Source organism: Notolepis coatsorum (assembly GCF_963971535.1).
Source record: "Notolepis coatsorum genome assembly, chromosome: 5".
Taxonomy (NCBI): domain Eukaryota; kingdom Metazoa; phylum Chordata; class Actinopteri; order Aulopiformes; family Paralepididae; genus Notolepis; species Notolepis coatsorum.
The window spans coordinates 131759096-131780966 of NC_140169.1; the positions used below are offsets into that span (position 1 = coordinate 131759096).

The 21871-nt window shown below is 41.3% G+C and overlaps 2 protein-coding genes across 3 annotated transcripts in view; both read right to left on the minus strand.

Moving 5' to 3' along the window:
• Nucleotides 1-21871, minus strand: part of LOC311228354 (phospholipase B1, membrane-associated-like) — a gene marked incomplete at both ends in the record, with an annotated part of 540482 nt that overhangs the window by 98075 nt on the left and 420536 nt on the right. The gene's annotated exons all lie outside the window — the stretch shown is intronic.
• btbd9 (BTB (POZ) domain containing 9) lies at nucleotides 848-21613 on the minus strand. Of its 2 annotated transcripts, XM_084314670.1 has the most exons (11): nucleotides 21352-21613; nucleotides 20899-21110; nucleotides 19683-20046; nucleotides 17896-18163; nucleotides 13098-13317; nucleotides 12555-12674; nucleotides 9075-9184; nucleotides 6362-6551; nucleotides 6131-6238; nucleotides 5940-6018; nucleotides 848-2263 (listed from the first exon to the last, which is right to left on the minus strand). In XM_084314670.1, exons 2-11 carry the CDS (start codon nucleotides 21081-21083, stop codon nucleotides 2051-2053), a joined length of 1857 nt encoding a protein of 618 aa, XP_084170796.1. In that variant the 5' UTR covers nucleotides 21084-21110; nucleotides 21352-21613; the 3' UTR covers nucleotides 848-2050. The 2 variants fall into 2 exon arrangements, with proteins under 2 accessions (XP_084170796.1, XP_084170795.1); XM_084314669.1 differs by having other exon boundaries at nucleotides 20899-21613.

The window sequence follows — 21871 nt, forward strand, 5'->3', positions numbered from 1 at the left end:
CCCATCAGTCTAATCCAATGGGGTGCAGTTACACAGGGAGAGACGATAGGGGGTGGTATTTTCCCAATGGAGCTCAGAGAGAGGTTGCTGCACTGACGTGAGGCTAGATTGATGAAATATGAATTCAAATCGCTAATAAATTTTAAAAAAAATGACAAACAAACGCTATATAGCGTTGCTGGCATTCAACGGTCGGCATGAACTAACGACATATAGCGTCGCTGGCACTCAAAGTGTTAAGGTTCCATCTGTCTGTTCTGTAAAACCATCCACGCTCCTGACTGCAATGCATATGAACTGATCAATCACCACCAGTTCGAATTTTAAAGGGATTTAAATAATCTCATTAGTAACAATGACACACCACTGTTTGGTAAGTGGCAATGATACACACATGCTACACTCATACTATAGTAATGGGACAACTCAATTATAAACACGAAAAGACAATAAATGAGCTTATATCACATAGTGAATACATAATGCAAACTCGAAACCATTTCGTTTAATTATCAAATACCATACATAAAGGAAAATTATATAGCATATAAATAATGTGGCTTTATACAACAAGGTCTAGTGATTGATTGATTGATTGCTGTCCCTTACTATTACCATGATATTATTAAAGTGTAAACGTTGTACCAGTGATACATGGCTTTTACCATGGCAGTACCATGGTCAGTTATTTATAGAATATTTATTATATACCATGGTAAAATTACCAACAAATTAATTTTTTTTTGGTATGGGCTGTTTCATGGTGAAGTGTTGAGGGGGACAAGAGGATTGTCTAAGTGCAACTTCAGACCAGAGAAAATACAAAAGAAAAGATAGGAATCACAGCACTGATTTACTATTTACTTTTCTTTACAAATCTCTAAGCAAAAATCCAATAACACAACACAATGGACAATTAACTTGACTTAACAAAGAGTCAGTCTTTAAGGTAGCTACAACATAAATAGAATGACAAAAGCTATATCATACAAAAGGAGAGGTTTACCAAATCCAGCACTACTAACATTACAGTATTGTCTTAGTATGTCGGAAAACCTAAGTTACAAATGTTCCCAGTACAAGTACGAGAACTTTTACCATATGAGTAAAATAAAGTGCCAACATCAACTGCTCATGGAGCGGACTGTTGAGATAAACCATTTTCCTATGCCCCAGTACATAAATAATTTGGTCCACTCGCCTCAACTCCAGTTTACACATTTGTACAAATACATCTCCCAAATAAATTTGTACTAACCTATTAAAAGACCTTAGTAATAATAATCACAAAACAGATTTTCTTTTTTTTGGTAAACTAAACTTCTGCATGAGGCCTTTAAGAGTCAAAAGCATACGTTTAAGAACAAAAGAGCATAACATTTAAGATCCAAGGACCACAAAAAAATGTTTTGTCAAGAAAGCTTGTAGTCAAATACTTAACAGTATCAGATAATATATAACTGAAATTAAGTTCGGTTTATGAAATGGGATGTATTAGCCAAATGTCTTCAGCAAACATTTGAGTTGTGGCCCACTCTTTGGTGGTATACATACAACTGCAGAGTGCGTGCCTCAGCTTTGGACAAGCAAATACAAATTGCACCATATGCCCACTTGGGTCGTGGAAACCAAGTGTCCTTGCACTGGCAGCGAGCACTAATATTGTCACAGAACATGTTAAGGGCAAATGGACAAAATAATTTCTTCTCTCCTTCATTCTGTTCCGATTCCGTCACAACTCCAAAATGCTGCTACGACAGAAACAGGATTCTCTAGTGATGCATCCAAGGATTGCAAACGAAGACTCTGGGTTATCAAAATGGAACAAGTGCGTAGCAGCATCTAGGTGTATGCAGTCTCGTTTATTAATGCTGTGCAAAATGGCGTACCGAGTTCTTTCTCTCCCACCTTAAAACAGAGAGATGGGAAGGGTTTCTCTCAGTGCTGAGACTGTGGCTAGGTTGAGGGAAGCTGAGAGGGGAGCGGTCTGTGTACGTGAGGCGCCGTGTTGGTCCAGGCTGTTAAACAAGAGAGATGGGAAGGGTTTCTCTCACTGCTGGGAGTGTGACGAGGTTGAGGAAGGCTGGGAGGGTGGAGAGGGCGGGGAGGGCTGAGAGGGGAGCAGGCTGTGTGTACGCGAGGGCCGCGGCGGTCGAGGCTGTTGGGAGGTGTCATCGGTCTCAGGAGACAGTCGTCCAGGACTGCCTTCTTTTACGTCCGTGTCCAACTGGGCTGGACATTCAAAGTGGACACAGTGAAACACCTACAGTGGAGAGAAAGAGAAGAGAGTGAGTTTGAGGTAAGGCTGAATGATTAGATGATGGAAAAAAAATCATATTGTCATTATCTTTGACAGATATTACAATATTGGGAGAGAATGATAATTGTTGCTTAAAAAAAGTATTAAAATCTCGATGTGATAGGGTGTCTTGGTAATTGCAATGTCCTGGGTCGAATCCGGCCTAGGACCTTTGTTGCATGTCATTCCCCCCCCCTTCTCTCTACCCATGAATTTCTGTCAATAACCAATATCCAATAAAGCAGAAATGCCCTAAAATAATTTATCTTGGAAATCATAATGTGTTTTTGCGGGGGTCTGCAACAAACAAAATGCCTTAAGTCTGGAATATGCCAGGGCCCTCATTCATCAACGTGACGTGGAAAATGTTCTATTTCCACACGTAAGCACAGAATTTAGAATGAGTGCACGCACAAAATAAACGGGATTTACCACACGTGCGTACGCAGGTTCTACGCACACCTGTCATGATAAATATCACCTTGGCCCTGCGCCGAGGCTCGTGCACACTTTCACGTATTTGCATACCAGAACCGCCCCGATTAACCATATACGGTAATGGACCACCCCCATGAAATGTGGAAAAGTGGACTAAGCCGAGGGTGTTGTACACTGTCGGATATTATATCTATTAACTTCCTAAAAGACCATTGCTGCCTGGACACCGCAAACACTAATAAAGACCATTAACCACTGTTTTGCCGTTGCCCGTTAGTGTCATTAATGCATGCTGGAATAAGAATGCCTTTCTTAATCTATTTTTAATATTAATAATTATTATAATACAATAAAAGACAGCTCCGTCTTTTAATACACATATATTGTACAGTAACGTCAAATAAATACTACAGTCCCCGCTGAAATAAAGGTTCTGCACGCACATACCAGCAGTGATAGCCACTTTATAATACTATTCTGAGTAGATAATTCATCTGTATCGCAACAGAGTCACGGATCTGGTCGGGGCAGGTAGCATTATGTCGGGAAAATCCTTATGAAATAAACAAAAGTGAATTCAAGAATTTAAAAACAAAGTTTAGCATATTAAATCGTTTTATAAGCTTTCTGAGTAGATAATTCATCTGTATCGCAACAGAGTCACGGATCTGGTCGGGGCAGGTAGCATTATGTCGGGAAAATCTTTATGAAATAAACAAAAGTGAATTAAGGAATTTAAAACGAAGTTTAGCATATTAAATCGTTTTATAAGCTTATAGCTTTTTTCGTGCTGATTGGAGAAGGGTCCAGCTGCAGAGCCGGAGAGCAACTCTCAGGGTCAAGATAGCACTTATACTATTTTGAGAGAGACAGCAGAGAGACAGACAGCAGAGAGACAGACAGACACTGTTCCACAGTGTGTGTGTGTGTGTGTGTGTGTGTGTGTGTGTGTGTGTGTGTGTGCGTGCGTGTGCGTGTGTGTGACTACTAGTCTAATAGTAGAGACTCAGCCCCCCCCCCCCTCTGGACCACCTCCTAGTAGAGACTTCTCTAGGAAGAAGACGAAGATGAGGTTTAAGGCGAGACACTGCAGGTGAATAGGCAAATATACTTTTTTTTGTTGATTTTGAGATTTTGTTATATTTTGCTTCCTAAACATGTCTTCTATGAAACTAGTGACAATAAAACGTCAATAACACACATTTAGTTGTTCATTTTACTTCATTTTGCCTTATTGCATCCATAAATGTCCACATATTTAATGGGGAAGTGCCTCATTTGCATATATAATTAATTTCAGAAAACTTGTCTCTACTAGGAGGTGGTCCAGAGGGGGGGGGTCTCTACTGGGAGGTGGTCCAGAGGGGGGGGGGTCTCTACTAGGAGACTAGTGGTCACACACACACACTGTGGAACAGTGTCTATCTGTCTGTCTGTCTGTCTCTCTGCTGTCTGTCTCTCCGGCTCTGCAGCTGGACCTTCTCAAATAAGCACGGAAAAGCTTTTAAGCTCATAGCTCCAATTTGGGTCCCAAATTGCGGTACAAATGAAGGAGGTGTCTCGGGTAGTGGACTCTAGTTAATATTATGTTCTCTCTGCAATTAGACTGCCCCTCATTTCATTCATTCATCCCTATCTGATGCTATCTCTGAAAACAGTTCCTGCGAGCGCAGTCAGTGCACCCGATAACGCTATATATATAAACCTGCATTCATTCGGAGAGAAAGACCTATTCCACATGCTATTTAGGGTTTGACAATAATTACACTAATATCGCTATTTCACAATGAACTATAATGAATTACGGGGGTCATACAGAACACGCGCCAGTGTCTTTATTTCCGCGTTGAAACGAATGCATGTACTGAGGAGCGCTTGTGCCGTAGTAACGATATTCTACCACTGGGCGTCAGCTAAGCATGCTCAGAGCTGTGCGTACACATAAGCACGAAGTCAAGTTCAAGTTGAAATTGATGAATCCCACTCTTTGCTTAGAAATGGTCGTACGCACAACTTAAGCACATATCTGTGCGTAAGTCACGTTGGTGAATGAGGGCCCAGGGCTTCTTTGCAGCACCACAAACACAACAATTTGCCTTTATCAAATATTGCAGCCTCCTATGAGCTGGAAATTGCACTAGTAGGCCATATTACAATTTTGAGGAATTGTGCAGCCCTAGTTTCAGGTAATCTTGCTTAGCTTCCAAGAAGTCTGTTAGAAAAGGGTAACAACGCTGTGGGACACGTCAGAATCAGAAAAAACAAACGAGGAGTATCTCTTCCGGGAGCGTTGTGCAAGATGCATTTTATCAAAATGAATTTGAACTCCAGAGCCTATAAAATTGCTCCCATTGGCCCAGTTAACCTACTTTTCTAAGATGAATTTCTCCAAAAGTCTTTATGAGAGCGAGAGGTGTGGCCAGAGAAAAGGAAAGAAGCGATGTCCCCACCGAAAATCAACACCACAGAAGAAGTCATTGACAAAACTGTCATATGCATGTGTGCACCTACAGTTGTCTGTAGAATCATAATCAACCGCTTAAATATCAGGAATGTTAATTTCAATATTGTAAATTAGAAAATAAATTCTCCTTTTGATGTAAAAACTAGCCAAATAGCGTAGCCTAGTTTACCCTCTTTGGTTGTACGTCATCATTAAAAAGGCAAAGACCCTAACTAAGACCCTAAACATTGCAAAGTTTGTTTACAACAAATAAATCCTCATTTACATTAATTACAGGTATAAGCAATTTAATCTCCGCCTCCATTCATTTCGGAGCTCCAAGGTCTGCATATTTTCCACAGGGCTGCTGATGGAAGTAACTGGACAATGTCTCTCTTTTCCTGCTTCTGGTGGTGTGGCTACTGGCTACTAGGGTTGGGTACCGAACTCTGTAAATTGGTCGGTATCCTTAAAAGTACAGAGTACCGATTCACACTAGATCAATCAGTACCGGTTTCGGTACCTTTACATGTTTAGTAGAGTGTAATATACTATATATATATTACTGTCCCAGCTCTCTTTGGAAAGACCAGACGGGGTCAGAGGAGTTTGATAATATTTACCGAGGATGGCCAGATAATGTTGATCGATATCGGTTCAAATGTAAACATTACATTTGGGTTAGGAGGAGTGTGGGGGTGAAGAGAGAGTAGAATCACAGACAAGAGTAGAAGACAGAATGTTTTTCAATCTTCCCACCTCATTTGCGGTGTTGTGAGTCCCCACAATGCGGATGAAGGCGGCAGGCTGCTTGTCGAATTTGAGCGTCTGCCATGACCTGCAAGGGTGTTAAAAGGAGAATGATCAATGCAAAGGTTTGACAAATGGCTTAGGTTCGAGGTGAGATTTGATGAGGTTAAGGTGTGGTTAAGACAAAGTCAGATCCTCACCGACATGCCACCTTGGTGCGGTCCACCACCCTAGTCCAGTGTTGCTGATTGGTGGAAACCTCAATGTAATAACTGTAGGAACGTTCGTCACAGTCCCACAATAGCAGTCTGCACATGGTCAGGAAAGGTGGGGAAAGAGTCATAATTAATTAGATCACATCCTGGACTCAAACCGTTACACAACAGACACCAATATGAATTAGATGTCACAAGGCAGCCGGCTCTACCTACCTTAAGGAGCCTATTGTATAGGGCTGAGCCAGCTGGATGACGATGGCCCCGGAGCCCAGCTGGTGGCATGTATAGCCAGAGTCCCAGTCATAGTTACGGGTGTCTCCGTTCAGCAGGGCGTTTCTGCTGCGGCTCACGCCCTCAATGACACTGGAGCAGGCCACAATGGTCGCCACGTTCTCACTGGGCACTGAAGTCATCAAGGAGGTAGAGGCTATGTTATAAATGTTATTCAACTATGCCATAACAATGCAATCACTGACGTTTTAGTGACTATGGCATTTTGTACCCATTTTAATAAACGAGATCATGGCACTTCTACTTGGAATTTTACAACATATAGTTCCGGCCAAGCAATCTGATTGGTCAAATAGGTGTTCCAGTCATGTTAATTCAGAAAAAAAAAAAATAGACAGTACTGTTACCCACAGATCCTAACAGAAAATATATACATATGATGGGGAGGAGACTGTCTATTAGGAGGGGGGGTTGGACATTTACAGTGGCCAGTTTCGAATTGCAGCCCGTAGCTGCTCTTTAACACATTGGACACCAAGATCGCTGTACAGCGTTATTGCCCGACATGCGTTGTCTGCCAGGATCACTGTACAGCGTTTTTTAGATCAATATTAAATTTTTTCGCCATGGCATTCATAATTCATCCACCCACCCCCGGTGCTGCAGCTGGACCCCAGATGTGACTGCAACGATGGCTCAATACCGCCACCTGGTGGATGGTCGGGCGAGTTACACTCGCAAAACAGGAAGTGCCATCGGTCCATCGAGGAAAGTCCTCCGGCAGTCACATCTCGTTACGGGACTCCCGACAGACACTATGTACATATGGATCGCTTTCTAAACTTAATAATCGATATGATTTCGGCGTTTATTGCGCCATACAAACCGGAAATGGACCCAGGCGATCGGCGTCGTATAATTGGGATCTTTCACCGCCAGTCTCATTGGCCCACGGTAAGAGGAATATAACGTTATTTTCAACCCGAATTATAAACGACCCCCCCCCCTTTCCTCCACGCATGATGAAGCATAACGTATACCAATCATATACATTTGAATTGTTTAATATAGCGTGTAACGGCAATCGATAATCTATATATGCGTTTGGGCCTATAACTAGCGTTTTTGGAATTACAGCAGAAAAGATTAAAACATACTTATATTCTAGAAGGTATTAACACAACAATGTATGAATGAAAAAGTATAACGTTCCCACATCCTGAACGATAATCGAATGGGCCATAGTAATGTCAATATAGCAATACAATTTTAAAAGTTATAGCCCTGCAAAGAAGGTAAACATCTCCATAGGCTTACAGTGGTGGCAGACTGGGTATATTGATGGGCATAACCTATGGCGGGCAATGTGTTAAGAGCCAGGGATGTGATTGCGCCTTAAGAAAAAAACCTGAACATTTTCGAAAAACAATCTTTTTTTAAATGATATATAAACACTCCATTTGAATGAATGAACACATTTTATTTGTATATATTGAACTGTTCACAGGGAAGAGGAAGGTGGGAGAGGAAAGGGACAACGAAAATGAATCAAATATATCAGTGTCCCCCTAAAACATTTAAAGGGGGTCATCTTGACCCCTCCAAGTCATCCTGGCTCAAACACTAACGTTAGGACCTTATCTTTTCTTCTTTGCAACCAGATTGTGCAACACCTGTAACCTCCTCCTCTCGAAGTCTTGCCTACTGCGAAGGACTGCAGTTGGACTAATGGACTCTTTTGCTTTTCTTTCTCCATTTCAGCTTCTTGGTTATGTCTAGGTTGGCTTCTGTACCTCATGCTTGAGAGTTTGATGTTTCTACAGAGCTTCACATTAACTGGACAATGCTTACTCTCCCTTGAGTAGTGTTGAGTGGCAGACTGTGGCACTGCTTGCAAGTAACCTTCCCTGGTTGGTCAGTTTTACAAAAGCAATCCAGTGTTAGTGTGTTTCCTAGTGTGTTGACGTCTTTACAGCATCTCACGCCACTCAACAAAACTGCTAACATTATCGATAGCCAATGAAAATCTGTTATGCAAGAATAGCAGGTCTGATAAATGTTGCTTTCGCGTTTCACTTAGACCAGGTGGAAAAATAATCAAAACATATTAAAAAAAATATATATTTTTTTATGAATATTTTTTAATCATGATTTTAGGTCAGAAAAACCGGAAATCCGGTTAAAAACGAAAAAATCTCATCCCTGAAGAGCGGTTTTGAATGTGGGTAGGGATTCACATTTTTTTTTACGGCTGTGGGTAGGGCGTTCCACATTATTGTGGCATAATTGCTTGTGATTAAGCGTGGTACATATCACTGCCATGCCTATAAATCACAGTTAAGACTGCCAATCCAGGTGCTATTGCTGTAATTATACTGTAAAATAGTGCTGAACAGGTTTATAACACACAATTAAAATGTGGATCCGTTCCGATTACATTTCTGTAATATAACAATTCTGTGACTATGGTTATGAAAGAGGTACAGCCGAGTCTTGACCAATTAGATTGCTTCATTGAAACAACCCTTTGAATAATAACCAATACCTTTCAACTGATCAAGGGTACTCAAGTTAGTAATTTGCCATGTAATATGATACTAATCCAACTACTGTTGTCACCTTTGCCATACTGTGCAGGCAGTGTATCAAGTTAATGTACAGTGTAACAAGGATTATATTGGAAGCTGTGACTCACCTACAAGGCCTTTCTCCAGAGTAAACGAGCGGTTGGTGAACATGCATTCAAAGGCCACTAAATGGAACACCTTGTTGACAGTGTTGTGTGTTCCCACAATGCGCACATATCTGTGATACAAAGACACAATCACATCCGCTGTAATTAAACAAAAAAATATGGACATTGTCTGTGTTAAGAGAAACCAGTGCTATATATAAAATGTTTATGTAGAGTAATATCTTTTTTTCTTCATTTAAATAATACACCCAGAGCTTTTAGAAAGGTGCAGAATAATTAAACAGTATTGCCCCCAATTTTTTTTTATTAACCTCTTAAGCCTGAGCCATATTTTCAGAAGGTTCGCCTAAAAGTACATACCTAAGTAAATGGAAGATTGCTCCACTTCTTGCATGTCCATGGTATCTAGGGACATCTATGGACCTCAGGGAATGTATTCCCAGTGTCAGAAATATTGTGTCTGTTACTATGCTTGAGTAAATTGTAATGACCCAAAGGAGACTATAAATAATTGTTTTCCCCATTTTTGACAGTGAATAACACCATTCTAACATTGACCAGACGTGAAAAATTGCCACTGAGCTCATTCAGCACCTTCTTGAGATCAAGTGTACTACAAAAGATCTAAGCAAATCAATAAATGGCAGATGATTTACAGGGGATTTTGTAGATACAGTACTGAATTTTGCCTTCCAAACACATGCAATCTTAAATATGAATATCAGGCCTATAAATTACCTTATTATGGCCATGTCATACATCTATGGATCAGGCCAAATCTCCTCTTTCCAATGGCAGAGTCTAAATCTGGATTTAGTACCACCAGGCACCCGTTACAGGGCAGCAAAGACTGTCAATGAAATCTACTGTAAGTACAGTTACTTTTTCATAATGTCCATAGCTCCGCCATTTTTTTTATCAGAAATGGGGGCCCTTTTTTTCTAGATGTTGACAGAAAGGTAAAGAAACAAACTACGTTCTATTTTATGGCAATAACGTTCAGGTTTGTTCGACCCGTGAGATATAATCATGAAAATAACGTGTCAAGCTGCTCCAGCTTCCAAAGCGGCTGTCGTGAGCTAGGTAGTGTAGTTTTATGAAATTTCAATGTCTTAGGACTAAATTTCGATGTAGGACTACAAACATGCATGACGCCGTCATTTCCTCGCGTCTAATTCAGCAGGTTTCCGCCGAGATATTTATAAACTCATATTTCGCTAATAACACTTCAAATCATTGGTAAACAAAGTGAAAATATACACTTTGACTGATGTTTTGATAGGGTTAGGGTCTTTACTCTTGGCTACATTTGAAAAATAAACGCAACATTAATTAATACGGACTGTATTGATCTATTTATGTCGTGATAATTATTTCGTACCAGTACCAGACCGCTCTGGCTTAATGACATAATTTAAAAAGTTTTGGCGGGTCCAAAATGAATATTGCTGTGGGTGTGTGTATGTATCCCCTCCCTACTTCCCATTTCCCCACGTGGAATGCACCTGATTGGATAAATTACATGCTGTTGCTTTAGTGCGACATCTAGAGGCTGAATGTTATCTAGAGCACCTTTAATAAGGGAAAGGGAAAAAGTTGCACACTCCTCTTCACTTGCTGAGACATTTAACATTTCAGCTATGTTGGTGCATTAATAAAGGGTTGTCACAGCAAGAGGAGAGGGGCGTGCTATGTTTTTCTATTACCAGTTTAATTCCCATTATTCAGCATCTCATTGGGAGTGTGTTCTACTAGCCTACATTTTCCTATTACCGGTTTAATTCCCATTATTCAGCATCTCATTGGGAGTGTGTTCTACTAGCCTACATCGACGTTTTTTTAAGATTCTGATGTAGACCTATCGGCACTATATGTTATATGGCTTAATTCGCCACAAAATGGATCTTAATGTAATTATTTTCTCAAATAGGCCTATTTATTTTCCCATATCAGATATGGATTCGCTTTTTCCACACTTCATCGCCGCCACCTACATTTCACTGCATGTCTTGTGTATGTGACAAATAAAGCTCTTGAATCTCATCCCAACAGACCGTGGAACAGACTGTCCCATCAGAGAGGAGATAGACCCCCTCTGTGTTCTGTATAACGGCATGCAGCTACATTGATTTGTTGCGTCTGACCGTCTACGTCTGTTCTTAATTCATTTTCAACTAGGAGTATCCGGTTGTTGGACACGGTTAATGCAGTGGTCCGTCTCCACCAGATTTGTGTCCGTTTTGATGGACAGAAAAGTTTGGAGACGGTGAACAAACAGATACGTCACTATCCGCAAAGCTCTTGTTTTTGCAAAGGCACGATTGCATTCGTTTTTAAATTTTAAAATAAACCAACGGACAGTAATACCTTCTATCAAATTTCTATCCGTTGATTGACAGATAGATGGTGTATACCATTTAGACAATGAATCTAAACTGCCATCTCGTTAATTTAATAGTTTATAAAATTAGAACACTACACTCTCCCATTTGGAAAAGAAAACATTCCGATACAATTTACTACTATTACTGTCGACACGGAGAACGCATTGAAAGTCGGTCACGTCTAGGGCTGTCTTAAATACTTCGAAGCTTTGTTCGATGGCACAAGTTAAAAAAATAAAAATCTTTTTTTTGCCTCCAAAATCTTGCGCCTCCATTCCAATGAAACGAAAGTAAGCGGCGCCTCGACTCCACCTCTCTACAACAAGCACGTGGAGATTATCTGTGTTGAAAACAACAAGGACATGTGCAGCAGACATGTCGACGAAGAAGTCATCAGACGTGTGGTTACACTTTCAAATATGCAAAGACAATGCCCAAAAAGCCAAGTGCCAGATATGCCAGAAGAAAATGGCATATCACAACTCTACAACAGCTTTGTCAAATCACCTAAAAAACGTAAGTATCGTTGTACACGACGGCGACGCCACACAAAACATTAATAAGGCTATACCTATGCTGCTATGACTAATGTGTTACCAAGTTGGCTAATTTAATTGTAATCATCTGCTTTTGTAGGTGCATTGTCTGATATAATTATAAATTATAAATTAAATATAATATAATTGTTTGCTTGATAGACGAAGGTTGCAACATAATTATGTAATGTCATGTCGTTGGCTGTGAGAGCAGCCCCACTGTACCCAGGCAGCGCAGCCGAGTCACGAAATGGGCTACTTAATTAATTAATCCAATCCACTTTATTTATAGAGCACATTTAAAAACAACAAAGTTTACCAAAGTGCTGTACAAGTCCCACAACATTAGATAAAAATATATATTATAATTAATAAAAAAAATTAAAAAAAAATCGAAGCTTCGAATTAAAATCGAAGCTCGGCCCCGAAGCTTCGATTGCCAAAAAAAGCTTCGAAGGTCAGCCCTAGTCACCTCATCACATCCCTACTTCTTGATAGACTAGCTACACTGTATTAGTCTTTTGTCCTAATGGCAGTGTAGCGTAGTGACCATGGTTTACCTGCACACACGTGGTGTAAAATAAAGGTTCTGCCAAGAGCGACACAGGTACTTGGAATGATCAACGACACGGACCCAGTCAAGCTCATCCATGGACACTTCAATGTAGTACGAGTAGGACCTGAGAATATATTGGGGAGAAATTATGGGATTTTATTTTCAACACTTGCACTTTTGAAATAACCATTGGTCCTCATTGCCGAACTGTGTTGAATGAAGACTGTGTAGATTCAACCACTAAAAGAGCTTATTCCAATGAAAATTTCTTTGCGCTCTACTGATTGTTTAGAAGGGGGTAACTCTGTTTAGAATGGAATATCTCTGCACTACTGCTACCGCTGGTCAATGAAACTCACTCACAGGTACGATATGTTTTGCAGCCAAATTCAAACACAAACATCTGTGATAGAAAATCATATAGATTGTAGCTTTATCATTTGCTGTGGTTGCATAAGAAACAATGGCATGTATTCTGCAAAAAGTAGAGGTTTTAAAGTAGAGGTTTTAAATGAGAGGTTTTTAAGAGTAGGAGGTCAACTCTTACCGGCCGTCTCTGTCCCACAGCAAAAGGCGGGTGTGATTGATGATGGAGGACTGGCCCAGTTTGACCTGGATCCCTGCCCGCCCGTCGTCCTCTATGGGATGTCTGGAGAAGCCGTGGTCGAGGTCATAGTTCTGAGTGTCTCCGTCCAGCAATGCAGACTTCAACTCTCCCTTTACCACCTGGGCCCCGTATTTCATGGTGGCGATGTTCTCCTCTGGGACTGGAGCACAAGCAGTGTTTGATGCATTCAGTATCTATGCCAAAAATATTCAGTGAGCTCTACACTTATTTGCACTGTGACAGTTTTATTTTTTCCTTCTTCTGGGTTTTATTAACTTTGGCTCACAGTAAAATTTTAGAGCAGTACGTTGATTAAGAGTTTAAATAAATTGACAGCTACCTGTTAAGCTGTAGCTCTATTTTCAGAAATGTTGCCTAAAGGTACATGCCTAAGTAAATGGAAGATTGCTCCACTTCTACAAGGTCAATTAGCATGTTCTTGGTATCTAGGAACATCTAGGGACCCGTCTGTTACTAGGCTTGAGTAAATTGTAATGAAAAAAAGGAGAATATAAATTATGATTTATTTTTGCATCTGTGCCGGTGAATAACACCCTGAAAACATTAACACTTTGATCGCCAGGCTTAAATTCAGAATAAACCATCCCACGCCAGCTCTATTTGTCTATGGGGATGTTTACCTTCTTTGCAGGGCTATAACTTTTTAAATTGTATTGCTAAATTGACATTACTATGGCCCATTCAACATCCTATATCTATTGTTCAGGGTGTAGCAACGTTATACTTTTTCATTCACATATTCATACTAAAATACGGTCTAAAGTATAAGTATGTTTTTATCGTTTTCTGCAGCTTTCTCCAGAACGTGATTTATAGCCCCAAATGCATTATATTGATGATGAAATACAGTTTGATAATCTGCGCGAGATAAATTTTTTTAAATGGACGTGCTTCTAGAAGTTACTACGTTTATAATTCCGTGGCCAACGTTAGATGATTCATCTAGTGTGGGTGATGTGATCATTAGAGCAGTTAGTATCGAACACGTTAAAAAATAACGCTGAATCTTACCGTAGCTTCCTCATAGCGTTGGGCGATGAGCGTGGAACAGAAATATTCCTATTATGGGATGTACAAATATGCGATCCATTTCCAGGTTGTATAATAGTATATACGTCCAAATCATGTTGTTTATCGAGTTATTGGTAACGGATTGCTATCCGTTGTGTCTAGCTCGAGTCCTGGGACTATTACCGAGTGATCGGACCGAATTGAAATGAGCACCAGCTTCCATTTCCTGTTTCCGCTCTTGGCGATCTGCCGATCGGCCACCAGATGGCACTCTTGAACCGTTGGAGAGTTGAGAGGGGCTCAACAGTAGATCTCAAGTCTCCGGGGGAGAAATATGATTTCGATCACAGATTTTTGAAATATTGATATCAAAGACGTGGTACGGCGTCTTTGGCAGAATGAGCATGGCGGGGAAAGACGTCCTACGGCGTTTTTGGCGATTAAAGTGTTAAGGTTCTTTTGATTTCACTCACTGAGCTCATTCACCACCTTCTTGAGATCAAGTGTACACAAAATCTAAGCAAATGAATAAAGGGAAGATGATTAAACAGAAGGATTTGTAGATACAGTAATAAATGATAATCCATTTTAATTATAAATTCATATTTGACCTTGACCTTATGGTCAAATCATACATCTATGGATAGGGGAAATGCTCCTCTTTCCAATGGCAGGGTTAAATCTGGATTCAGTAATTTCCTTGCGGTCAAAGTGTATATTTTCACCGGTAAAAATGAAAATATACACTTTGACTGCTGTTTTGATAGGGTTATGGTCGTTAATCTTGGCTAAAAAATAAATAAATAAAAAAAACATTAACCTAACATGTGGGCCCTCATGAGGACAAATCGCGACGCGCCACTTTGCCGACCTCTAGCGGCTCGGGTGTGCATTTCTTTTAACACATCCTGCGCCAAAAACGTTGTACAATGTGATTCAAGGTCATGCTATATCTTTTTTTTTGTGATCAAATTTAGGTCATGCTAATTCTGCCATTCCACGGCGTACGACGTTATCGTGATCATATTTCATTTTTTCGCCATGGTATTCATTATTCCCTCACGGAGCCTGGTCTGATACAGTGGGAGCCTGCACAACTCTGCAACGCTTCAATACTGCCGCCTGGTGGATGATCGGCGAGTTACAACCGGAAATGGATCGAGTCGATCTCGGTGCATCTGGCAAATGCGTCCGGCACTCACATATTGTTGCGGGACTCTAGACACACGTCCGTGTGTAGCGATCGCTGCCATAACGCAATAATCTATATGATTTGGGCGTTTATTATGATTATATAAACAAGAAATGGATCTAGGAGATCGCCGTCAAATAAGTGGGATCTTTTTCCTCCAGTCTCATCGGCGAACGGTAAGAGGACGCTGACGTAATTTTCAGTGCGTTTGTTTATTATTATTAATGCAAACTGCTCTGATCAATATATCACCCATACTACATAAAGCATTTACTGACGATCACGGAATTATAAACGACCCCCCCCCCCCCGTTCATCCGCGCATGATAAGTCATAACGTTTAGGATCATGTACAGTTGAAATTTTTAATATAGCGTGTATCGCCAACAAACAGCAGTTGATAATCTATATATGCGTTTATGCCTATAGCTCATGTTCTAGGAATTACTGCAGAAAACGATAAAAACATATTTATATTCTAGACGGTATTTTCGTATGAATCTATTAATGAAAAAGTAAAACGTTCCTACATCCTGAACGATAGATAATCGATGTTGAATGGGCCATAGTAATGTCAATTTAGCAATACAATTTAAAAAGTTATCGCCCTGCAAAGAAGGTAAACATCTCCATAGGCTTAGACTGGTGGCAGTGATCATACATTGATGGATATAAGCGCGGCAGTTAATGTGTTAATACAATATATGGATATAATTAAAGCCCTATTTGTTGCCTGTCAATTGCCCTTTCAGGTGACAAAATCCGTTCAGTGGTTCTCGAGTTACATACCGATATGCGAGGCGTGCACCAAAGTACACATTACCACCCCGACCTCCGGGGGCTCTAGCTCCGTCAATCATTTGGCGATCTCGAGATTTTTTGGACAGGGTTGTAGCGAATGAGTGTGGCTTTCCAATGATACCCCATGATATGATAATTGGGGATCTAATACGGTCTCTGTTGATCGAATTGGGGGACCTTACAGCTTAACAGGCTCAAATTTGTATTCATATCAGAGCTACATAAATAAAAATGTATGCGCAAATTACTCAGGTAAAAGCCCTCACTTCAAGCCAGGGTAAAAGCCCTTAAAAAAAAGCTGACTGTTTTGTTAAAGGGAAAACTCCAACATTTTGGGAAATTAGCTTATTTGCCATCTACCCTGGAGTTAGACAAGAAGATACATACTTTTTTCTGCTCTGTGCATGCAGTAGGAGTAGGAAGACGTTAGGAAATAGGCTAATGGAGGAACCTACTTCCAGTGACTGACGCTAAGCTAGGCTAACGGTGCGTGTCTTCCTACTCCTACTGCATGCACAGAGAAGAAAAAGGTATGTATCTTAACACTCCCAACATTTTGGGAGCCCTGGAGTTAGACAAGAAGATGCATACCTTTTTCTTCTCTGTGCATGCAGTAGGAGTAGGAAGACGTTTGGAACTAGGCTAATGGAGGAACCTACCTCCAGTGACTGACGCTAAGCTAGGCTAACGGTGCATGTCTTCCTACTCCTACTGCATGCACAGAGAAGAAAAAGGGTATGTATCTTCTTGTCCAACTCCAGGGTAGATGCCAAATAAGCTAATTTCCCAAAATGTTGGAGTTTTCCTTTAAGGGCTTGAAATTGCAACCGTTTTGGTCGCATATGCTCCCGAAATTTGATCTGTGCGACCTCAAAATATAATTGGGAGCATTTGTGCGAGTGAAAATTATTGTTCTGCATGGTGCGACCTCCTCCCCCCCTCCCCGAACGTCCCTTTATCTGTCCATTCAGTATGTGCCTTGTGAGTTGACAGTGACCATTCTAACCAATCAAACGTGAGCTTGACGTTCTTACATTTTTTTTTTATGTACCGAATACCGTGATATACCGTGAAACCGTGGTATTTTTGCCCAAGGTTATCGTACCCTCAAAATGTCATACCGGCACATGCCTAGTCTACACTATAGGCTACACTACTAGGTCTACACTATACTATAGTTTAAGGCTACTTTCACTGTTTTACTGCATTACAGTACTGTTATATTATCGTTTTTTTATCAATACAAAATATATATTACATATATATTGTTGGTGCTCCTTACATTTTGGTGGGTGCTCCTACATTTTTGCTGGTGCTCCAAACTTTTTGAAGTTGGGAGCACCAGTGCTACCAAGTAAAAAGGTTCATTTCGAGCCCAGACCAATACTCACTTTATCATTTTAAATACAAGACAGGAAGGACAGACACACACTGCTGTAGCAATCCTGAATAGGGGCCTGCTAAAATACTCCCACCCCAGGTGAGCTCAGCCTAGTCACATGATGCCTTTTACTTCAGATGCAGCTTATTTATTATAGATTTATTGTATGTGCATTTTATGTGCTTTTTTTTTTTTCATGGTTGGTTTTGAAACGCACCTCTTTTGTTTTATGTTGCTCACATTGCCAAATAAATTTAGATGTATCTTAACCATTAAGGTTTATCTTATCATACATCCCCCCCCCCCTCCCCCCAATGCCTCCTAAGACTCACTGAGCATGCCGCGGTAGTTGAGGTCCATGTCGCGGCTCTCGGAGCGGGTCTTGATGGCGTCCAGCAGGTCGTCTGGGCTCAGCAGCCCTGTGGGTCGCACCACGTTCAGCATCTCCGTCAGACTCATGAGCGGCAGACGCACAGCTGACATCACTTCCTGCGTGTCTCCGCCCTCCCTGCGCTGTCGACACCAGCGACACAGGGCCTGGAAGATTTCCTTCTCGCTGGCAGCAAACGAGTCCCGCCTCACCATTGTTAGGAGTGCAGTCTACACAAAGATAAGACAATGGGAAGAGATGATAGATTACCATCAGTACTCTAATGCTCCAAATACAAGTTTAATGTCCTATGAACGGCTTTGTCTTCTTTAGAAGCTGGCAAAATACAGGAAATATAATGTCCACAAATCAAATAGGATTTGCTACACTTAATAACTCATAGACCGGCCTGTTTCAGTTATTTATCTTGTAATCATATTTAGCAAGTAGGCCTATTATAAAGAATAGAGTGATAACGCATTTTGCATCACTGCTTCTTCTGGTTTGTTCGTCTCCAATTTCGACCCCGTTATACTGTTACTAAGTTATACTGCCACGCCCCTCTCTCAGCAGTTTACCTTGTAAGTTATACTGACACACCTCTCTCTCTCAACAGCCTACCTTGTAAGTTATACTGCCACACCCCTCTCTCAATGGTTTACCTTGTAAGTTATACTGACACGCCCCTCTCTCAATGGTTTACCTGGTAAGTTATGACACACCCCTCTCTCAACGGCTTACCTTGTAAGTTATACTAACACACCCCTCTCTCAACAGCCTACCTTGTAAAGTTATACTGACACGCCCCTCTCTCAACGGCTTACTTTGTAAGTTATACTGCCACACCACTCTCTCAAAAGCCTAACTTGTAAGTTATACTGCCACGCCCCTCTCTCAACAGCCTACCTTGTAAGTTATACTGCCACACCCCTCTCTCAACAGCCTACCTTGTAAGTTATACTGACACACCCCTCTCTCAACAGCCTACCTTGTAAGTTATACTGACACACCCCTCTCTCAACAGCCTACCTTGTAAGTTATACTGACACACCCCTCTCTGTTATACTGACACGCCCCTCTCTCAACAGCCTACCTTGTAAGTTATACTGACACACCCCTCTCTGTTATACTGACACGCCCCTCTCTCAACAGCCTACCATGTAAGTTATACTGCCATGCCCTTTTCTCATCAGCCTACCTTGTAAGTTACACTGATGCGCCCCTCTCTCAACAGCCTACCTTGTAAGTTATACTGCCACGCCCCTCTCTCAACAGCCTACCTTGTAAGTTATACTGACACACCCCTCTCTCAGTTATACTGACACGCCCTGTTGGTGACAGATATACACAACTCGGGTTGTTAGGGTCACGTCATTCACAAATGGGTCACGTGGTGTCGTAGTAGTAAAGTCAGCTGTTCGCGGGCGGGTTTCTGGAACAGTAATATTGAGGGAGTGAACGGGGAAGTCACACTTTGCTGACCGCACGCACGTTACACTATGATGAATCAAACCGTGACTCATTCTATTTTTTGATACTATATGAACTGTTTTTAACTCCAATAAACTAACCAAACACAGTATCCTGGATCCGTGATTATGTGGCGAGCGGCGCGTCTGGCAGGTATCCTTATTTCCCCGTGTTAGTCTCTCTGTGACTGCAGTATGTTTGGACAGTCGCCATACACGCCCCTCTCTCAACAGCCTACCTTATAAGTTATACTGCCATGCCCCTCTCTCAACAGCTTACCTTGGACAATGTCAGAAAGCCCTCAGAGTTCAAGACTTCGGGGGCGTGCCTGTCCATGTAGGTGCAGCAGGCCACACTGAGCGTGCTCAGAGAGTAAAGGCTGGCCACGTCAAACACCAGACACACATTTTGAGTCTGCAGGATGGTGCGGAGGAAGTCAGAGGTGGAATCCTCCAGCGGCTGGAGGCCGTAGCGGTGGGCCAGGCCCAGGAAGTCCAGCACCACCTCCTCCCGAGTGGAGCTGAGGCTGGCCCGGCCCGTGTAGAGGTAGTGGAGCAGCATGGTGAACGCCTCCGACCGGGTCTCCTCCAGACACACCTCTGCCTGGGGCTGAGACTCCTTCATCCCACCGTACAGTAGGGCTCTGTGGGAGCAAAAATCCAAGGGTCATATTTACCAACTGCAGATTAGATATGGGAACATTGGGTTGGTTGTAACTAGTGCAAGAAACTAACTTTTTCTTCCACAGTAGTTCTAGATGGACTCATTTTACCTAAACATGGGTGTGACATAAAATAATAGGTCTGAGCAGCTAATACAAATGCTCTTATCACTTTAGATCTCAGTTCAGCCTGTACTATTTGAGAGTACTGAAAATGGGAGAATTTAATACATTCTCAAACATTTAGTATATAGATAAGTAAAGCGGGCAGAGTTGTACTATTAACACAAATGGATTGCGCTGTCCTATGCCATAACTATAATACGGTATATGAAACTGTAATCAAATTGAAACATTACTGAATATAAAATTCAGTGGTATTCCCCATTCAATATTGGCCAATTGTGGTTCTCCTCCCATAGCAAATATATAAGTAGTACAGTATATAAGCACAAGTTCAAGTTTCAAGTTTCTTTAATAGTTGTCATACAGAAGTACAGAATACTTTCATACAAAATGCTTCTTACTGTTACGCTCCAGAGACTGTGCTAGACAAGATAGTATCAAATAACATAGTATAGCATGTAATTTAGAAGAAGAAAATGAGGTCACAGTGTTCGGTATAGACATATGTACAAGTTGACAGTGTTCATCATGTTATGTTGACCTATGAATATGATGAATTGAAAATGGGGGACCCTGATGTAAACAAGACGAAAGTCTTTCTCTGGTCTGCATCCCCTTAACAATTGTGTGTATTGAGCCGTACTGTATTGTACCCATTCTGCAATCTGTTAATAAAGTTTTCAATCAATCAATCAATCAATCAATCACCTGAAGTAGTGACAGCGGGCTGCCAATATAACCCGATGCGCTGGGAAACGCTTTTCCTCCACGATGAAGGTGACATCGCTGTACTCTTCCCCCGGGACCAAGGCACCCAGCTGTTCCGACAGCAGGTGGATGTGATCGATCTCCGACACCGAGGCCAGTGGACGTAAGGGGTGGCTGTTACTCATTGCCAACAGACGCCACAGTCACAACAACTGACAGAGACAAATAAGAGTTAGATGTATAACTTCGTCCTCGAGTCGTGGCTCGACAGACGAGAGAAAGCAGGTTAAAAACCAAAACAAAAAAAACGCTACCTTTATGCTAACGCTAGCTTGTACTGTAGCTATGGGCTAAAGTCTAGAACGCCGAATGTTCTTTCTTTGAACCCTATTACATACCAGTTAAGGTTACACGTATACATTTATAGACGTACGGTAACACACATATAGCTACCTTGATGTTAGCTACAGTTGTGTTAAGACAGACAGGCCGTTGAAATTAAAGCCTCGCGATGACAACTGACACCGCTGTCAGTCGCGTGACACTAACCAGCAACAATAAATAAGAAACGTTATCTCTTCGTTTAGTCTGGCGGTACAAGTATTTTCTTGACCGTTCTTCTTCAGTCTACATATTCATTCAGCCACAAAATAAATCCCAGAAATGTTTGTAAAGAACAGCGTTGGTTTAAAGTAAAAATGATTCTGAACACAAATATTCCAACATCAGAACGGAACGTGAATTTAGGTCACCCGTACGACCCGGATGTTGTTCTGTTCCTGTTGAATACCGAGAAATATCGCCTCTAGCGGGGGGAGGGTTACATACCGTTAAACTGTCTAAAACCTAGAACTAGACATATTTATTATCAAGTTATAAAAGTATTCACACATTTCACAGTATTCATTCCTATAATAAAATTTTTCAAAGATTTGGGATCTGCAACCTCATTTTCGCCATAACAAAAATAGTC

Excerpts from the sequence above, each read along its gene's own strand:
- btbd9 (XM_084314670.1), bottom strand. The coding sequence starts at position 21,083 with ATGAGTAACAGCCACCCCTTACGTCCACTGGCCTCGGTGTCGGAGATC. Across the intron at positions 13,318-17,895 it reads CAACTACCGCGGCATGCTCA|TCCCAGAGGAGAACATCGCC; the intron begins GTGAGTCTTAGG and ends CTTGTGCTCCAG. Across the intron at positions 9,185-12,554 it reads TTTACACCACGTGTGTGCAG|ATATGTGCGCATTGTGGGAA; the intron begins GTAAACCATGGT and ends TTTGTATCACAG.